We start from the raw sequence: 6,785 nt of genomic DNA, 5'->3' as shown, positions 1-6,785 counted from the left end.
CAGCATTTCGTTGTGTATTTTATCTGGTCCTTGTGCTTTCTTTTCCTTTAGCTTTTTGAAGGCCTGACTGAGTCCCACCATGCTATAATCCTCTTCAAAAAGCGAGTTGTTCACAGTAGGGGCTTTTTCTTTATGCTTAGCCTTATTTATGAGGAGTCTATCAGCCTCGGTTAGTCTGCCTGCCCTGTTTACAGAGGCGAAAAACTGGTTTAAATGTTTGGCTTTCTTCTGGTCTTCAGTGATGGTGCTGCCTGAAAGGTTTTGGGTTGCTTTTTTGTCTTTCTCTCGAGAGGTTGCTGACAAAGAACCAAGCCTTTGTTCCATTGTGGCGAAGGTCAAGATCTTTGCAGGCTTGAGTCCATTTCTCTTTTTGTTGGCTTTTTTTACTATTATTTTCACCTGAGCGCGGGTTTTGTTGTAGTGTATTTTGTTTATTGGTGATGGTGATTTTTCCAATGACTGTCGTGCTTTCTCTCTTTCTGCCACAGCAGTCTGGATTTCTTCACTCCAAAAGGGTTTGAAATTTCTTCGGCATCCCATGGAATGTGCTGAAATGCAGCTTTAAGAATATTTTTGGTGACTTGCTCATTAAAAAGATCAGCATCTTCTGTTTCTGCTATGCTAGAGAGCAATTCGTCCGAGGTCTTTTCGTATTCTGCCCAGTTGACTTCCTTAAAGTTCCATCGAGTCCTCTGAAGGTGGTTCAATTCAGATGGGGAGGTGATCTGTATAAATATAGGCCTATGATCACTTCCTATGTCATCAATCACTTCGATACGACAGGAGTTTTTAATGTCAGATGAGCAGATGGTGAGATCCGGCCGGTTGAGAGTCAAGTGGGCTCTGTAAAGTAAGGTAGGAGTTGAATTGAAATCTTGTAACACAGATAGGTTGCTTGTTTCGCACAGCTCCTCAATCTTTCGGCGTGTACCGTAATAGTTGACGTAGCCCCATTCAGGAGAATGACCATTGAAGTCACCCACAGAAATGGTTTTCTCATAGTAGGCTGCTTGCAGATCAGACAGGTCGCATGTTGTCTGTCGGGGGCTGTAAACATTGTAAAGTGTGTACTTCCTACCAATGTGCCATATGGTGGCCTTCTGGATATCTGTCAGTTGGGCAGATGATAAGTGTACATCTCCCTGAACATCGCTTCATAGGAAAGTGACTACCCGCGGCATCCCGGGCATGTGCAGGCGTAGCTGGTGTATCCTGTGAGGTTCAGGTCCGTACCTTTGTGTAGGGTTTCTTGAAGGAGGGCAACATGAATCTGCCTGTCCTTCGGGACTTTGAGGAGTTCTGTTTTCTTGTTCCTCAAACCACAGATGTTGAGTTGCAAGAGGTTGAGGGAACTCTTCTTCTGGTTGGAGATGAAATTGGCTCCCTTCTTACACCGAGAGCTTTTCCATGCTGATTTAGCACTGTTTCTGGGTGCATCACTAGTAGCTGACTTGTCGCTCAGAACAGCCCGGTGATTGCGCTGCCTGGCGCGGACCTTGTTTAATGAGGCGACGTCCGATCTCACATGTAGTTTATTTCTTTGTGTCATGGCATTGTGGACCGGGGTGTCTGTGGACTGCCTGCCTGCCTACCCGAGAAGAGGCAATTCATGTTTAGGATAGGAGGGTACAAGGGGTTTTCATGAGACCGGAAAAACTTAACTGCCTTGTGACCGTGGAATTCTGGTAGGGTTCACGTTGCCCATTCCAAGCCCCCAATGGCTACTGGCTAAAGTTTTCAACTCTTGCATGAGGTATCGGCCAAGTGGGAAAGCCATTGAATCGTCACTCCTGGGTCGTTGTACCTTCTAAGAGGTACACGGCCAGAAGGCAAGTCGGTCATTCCGCTCCGTCCATCCCCTGCTCCCAAACACTCTCAACGTGGCTGGTACCTTCTCAGTCACAGAGGGTGTGTTGATAAAAAGCAGTAGAGGTGTTAGGCAGATTAGACATCCTCTCAAGGGAGAGTAGGGGTGTGTTAGGTCTACCACGCATCGGTGGGTTCTGCCTCCTGCTCCCATCCTGTTGTTTTAACCCCTTTAGGAAACTGGGGGGGGGGGGTTGTTGGCGCCAACAACTCGTCATTCGTCAGAGCCGTGTCAGTGTGGACAGGGACCATCACGGTAGGTACGGTTGGCTGGATTGGGAGAAGCTGTTTGAGACGCTTAGGTATTTCTCAATATTTAAATGAGACTCATTACCAGTCCTTGATCCCCGGGCGCTCTGTTAATTTTGTTGGTATTATGCTGGACTATGAAGCGGATGACCCCGGTTCGAATCCCAGACTGAGTGTTCTTGAACTGGTGTCGTTTTGAGGAGTTGTAAAGGCTCTCAACCCATTTAGCTCGGTCCTGTCAGAGACGAACGTTAAATTCGGAGGTCCCGCCTCTTAAATAAAGTAATAGTGTTGATAGGGGCGTTAAACCCATACACATAACATTCTAGTCATTTAACAACACCTGAAGTTGAAGAAGCAATCTTTTATTGCTTTTTTATAATAATGAAAAAGAAGCAAAACATCGTTGCCAGTATAACAGATTTTTCAGTTTTTGCCTCCATTATCTGAAACAATAATTATTTGCATCATTTGTTTCTGAATACGGGAGATAGCCTATATCTGCACCAAACTTTTTTTCCAGAGAAAGTTCCATTTTATAATGAGCTACAAATTTGGAAAGAATTTGTTCCGTAGAAAATAAGAACTTGAATTCTAAGTTTGGGTAACACACGGAAGGCAGACTGTAAGAGTAATGCACTCTTGGAAAGGTTAAGGTGGTCCGTGATTCAGTAAACTCTGACCAATATCTCGTTATCTTATCATGGTTCTTGGGTAGCTTTGGACTAATTTGTTGATGATAAAGGGAAAATGAACCAGAACTTTCAGCAAGATAGGGCTGCTTGTCCTAACGCCAGAGTTGTTCTGGGCTAGGTCGACAACCATTTTGGTTACAGAACAGTCAATCCGACTGAGCGCAACTGGACCAAAAACGATCCGAACCTGAGCCCACCGGACTTTCAACATTGGGGGTGTTTGAAGGATAAATCGTGCGGGAAAACCTTCGAAAGTAACCGAGACTTTCGAGAAACCATGACATGATGGAGGGAACGAGAGAGATTTTCGACTAACAGTGCCAGCGGGTATTTGTCAATTTCGGTCAGCGTATCAGAATGTGCTTTACTCGAAATTTGGGGTATCTGCCTGATATCTTGTAACTTTGTTTGTGGCAGTCATGTTCTACTATTATTAAAAAATGATAAAACCGAATGGATGTTCCACGTTACTGCAAGCTTTGGTATTTCTACTTTTAATCATAATAATTTTATCTGCGTTCTTTTGGACGTACTTTTTTCTGGTCACCTGATATAACCCCCTATCTCCAACCCCACTCCTCCCCTCCCTCCAAACCACAAAAAAAATTAAATCAGTGAAAAGGATCCTGGACACAGCCTTCCAGTCCCCCCCCCCCCCCAGAGATCTGAACTCTACAACACCCCCCTTACCCCACCCCCACCATCAACGACCACATTCCTTATCGGTAGTAAGCAGCAGTTGCTCTGGTGTAGTTTGCTCCTTCTTTCCTATCAAACACATAATGTCCTTCTCTCTCCTCCTTCTTTTCTATGTAATTCACTGGTAAAACGTTGGCGCTAATTATTATAAATGTATATGACCTATCTGTGTTGGGATTGCCCTAAAACTCTTACTCTAACTAGACTACCACTCGTCTCCCCCTGCTGTCCTCCCTCAGGTCAAGCAGATCTTGACCCCGAAGAGAAGCGCAGTTATCATCTGCAGTATCTACATCATCATGGTGTTATTAGGCATCTTTCCAGCCGTCTCCGCCATGTACTTCGACTGGAAGTTCTTCCCTGACAGGAACATGACACTCATCGGCCTCAAGTTTCATGCCGGGGGAGGAGAGACAAAGCTTGTCTCCTTCTCCTTGAACGTTATCTCTCTCCTCTTCTCCTTCCTCCTCGTCGTCGTGTGCACAGCTATCCTGGTTTATAAACTGATCTCCAAGACAAAATGGCGACAGGAAATGTCAGGGGCCGCCCCAGACGTGAAGCAGACGTCAGTGTCACGTGACCAGAAAGTGGTGAAGATGGTAGTGTTCATCTCGGCGGTCTATATTGGTTGTTTCTTCTGGAGCGCGGTCAGCATGATTATCTCGATGCTAGTGCCTGGTTACAGCGTGGTGGGTCCTAACAAGAACATGTTCCAAACCGTCTGGTCCTTTCTGCTGCTGCTAGAAGGGACAAACTCCAGCGTTAATATGTTCATTTACCTCAAGATGAGTTCCAAGTTCCGCAAAGTTTTCACTGAGACATTTTCTTTTCGGCGACAGAACTCTGTTAAAACTCGTTAATACTGAGACGATTTACGCGTCGTACCACCATTCCTTGTCACAAGTCTCAAGCCTGTATAAACTGGTAGACCTTCAACTGAACCAATCGTCAGTCAGGTTCGGTGGTAGACCCTAACGTAAACTTAACCAGAAACATCGCAGTAGAACTTCAATTGCGCCGGCACCCATGAAACAAATAAAGGAACAATTTGACATCTTGAGAATTGTAATTAAGTTGGACATTTAATACAACACTACATTTTCATTTTACTTTTTCTTTTCCTTTTTCTGTTTCCTGGGTCACACGCCCACCTTAAGAAGAGCATGAAGTGAAGTTTGTGGTCTAGCAGAGCTGATGGTCTACCATACCAGTGCATATTGAGCCTACTCAAAATAAGTTACAGCACTACATGTTTTTATAAGTGGTTAGGCTCTCAGACTCGCAACCCTAAGGTCATGGTTCGAATCCCGTCAGGGACCCGACGTAGTGTCCTTAGGGAAGGTACTTTATACGAATTTTCCTCAATTCATCCAGGTGGGAATGGGTACTCAGCCATAGACAGTGGAAGATCTTGTCAGTTTGTTAGTGTTAGGAAGCTTAATCAGCTGATTGCGTTGTATGCTTCCCGGGAAGCTAAGAATATGTCTGGGTGCTCTGTGGTCTGCTGGGGTAATAATATAGAGTAAAGTGCATTAAACTTTCTGTAGAGCGGGGTTACGCGGTATACAAATGCTACTTATTATTTATTATTATTGTTATAACATCTTTGTGTATTCAACAGTTAGCTCCTTAAAGACTTGAAACTGGCGTCTGTGGTGTAGCGGTTATGAAGGAAGATGATTCTTTGTCACCTTAATATCACACTGCCAACGCAATAATAATCACGAGCGTCTGGTCTTTAGTGATTATGGGCTTCAATGTCACACACAAGAAACCCGAGTTCGATTCCGAGTGAGTGAAGAGAATAATTTCAACGAGAATCTCGGTAATTCTGCAGATAAGTTGTATCCCTCTCAGTCCTGGTTGGCCCTGACAAGCAAGGTCGAAGACCGACCCCCCCCCCCCCCCCCCCCCCATTATAAACCCGGTATTGTGTCAATGAGGGCGTTAAAACACTTGCATTAAAACCCACCACAACAGTAAAATAATACATTTTTTCTCGGGGCGACGGCACAACAACAACAACAACAACCCAGCAAAAGAACGGCAGCGGGCGGCGGAAATTTTTAAAAAGAAAAATATTTCATTTGTAACAACAGCAACAACAGCGCAACAACAGCGCAACAACAACAACGACAACAACAACAACAACAATTTGTCGGGTCCAAAGGCCGCCAAATTACTTATGAATAAGCGGGGCCCCACGAAAAAAGTAACTTACAAAAGACCCCCTTATATGCCATACGCGGACGAAGGTAGAATACCGGTGCTATTTTTTTTAGTGTTCAAGCATGTGAAATCTGCAGCTTGCACTGTACACTACCCGGGAAGCCGAGAAAGTTCTTGGGTCTGCTGGAGTAATAATACTTGCTGTAAAGCGCGTAGAGCACGCTATAGAAAGGGAGTATAAATAATATGAGCTACGTAAAAGCAAGTAGTAATAGTAGTAGTAGTAGTAGTAGTAGTAGTAGTAGTAGTAGTAGTAGTAGTAGTAAATAAGAGGAAATATACTATGTCTTTATTTAAATCTCTCTTGAATGAACAGTTTATCGTGTCGCTTCAAACCTACATACAGACGTCTTAGAAATGAAGGGGTTAAATTCTTCAGCTCAAACACAAGCAAACAAAAAGAAGAATTAGAAAGTAAAACCCGTGCCTGGCCAGCGGGTATGTTTGGAACTGGTGTCAAATGATTATGAAAATAATTTATATTTCTGAGTTCAGGGTCCCTACGTGCCGTTAACGATGAACTTCCATTAAAATGTAATGTTCGTTTTTCTAATGCTCTACACCACATGGATTTTCTAGAATAACAATAAATGGCATAGATTCTAACCTTTTGCAAAGTTTTCTAAAATGCTGGAACAAATTTAATAAGTAATTGGAAGAGGCGGGACAATGTCGTTTTTGACTGTTAATCAGTATCGTTTCAGTGTATTTAAATTACAGGGAAGGCATTGTGTGGGCCTAAAGCGCTTTGACGTAATGAAATGAATTTTGAGTTCCTCTTGTTACAAATGAAAAATTCTTCCTTTTTAAAGATTCCCCTTCAGTTTCATTTCCTTTGAGGGTTGGACTTTTTTTCCCGAGACCATATGACCAGAGAAGTATTTTTATGAGCAAGTTTGTTGATAGTGGATTTCTCAGTATTTATTTCAACCCGACTAAATCCAACGGTATATGTATGTATGTAGGGGGGGGGGGGGTCGTTTGGTATTGTTCTTAAAGAATAAAACACATTTCTCTAGCTCTGTACCTTGCGTTCCTCTTTCTTTT

At 43.6% G+C, this 6,785-nt stretch overlaps 1 protein-coding gene across 1 annotated transcript; it reads left to right on the top strand.

Moving 5' to 3' along the window:
* The first annotated feature begins 3,808 nt into the window (after positions 1–3,808).
* Positions 3,809–4,369, top strand: LOC101848342. The gene has a single exon (XM_013080640.1). It carries the CDS (start codon positions 3,809–3,811, stop codon positions 4,367–4,369), a length of 561 nt encoding a protein of 186 aa, XP_012936094.1.
* The last annotated feature ends 2,416 nt before the right edge of the window (positions 4,370–6,785 follow it).

The sequence above is a fragment of the Aplysia californica genome, unplaced genomic scaffold, assembly GCF_000002075.1.
Source record: "Aplysia californica isolate F4 #8 unplaced genomic scaffold, AplCal3.0 scaffold00094, whole genome shotgun sequence".
NCBI lineage: Eukaryota > Metazoa > Mollusca > Gastropoda > Aplysiida > Aplysiidae > Aplysia > Aplysia californica.
This window is presented reverse-complemented; position numbering and strand designations above follow the sequence as displayed.

Excerpts from the sequence above, each read along its gene's own strand:
- LOC101848342 (XM_013080640.1), top strand. The coding sequence starts at position 3,809 with ATGGTGTTATTAGGCATCTTTCCAGCCGTCTCCGCCATGTACTTCGAC.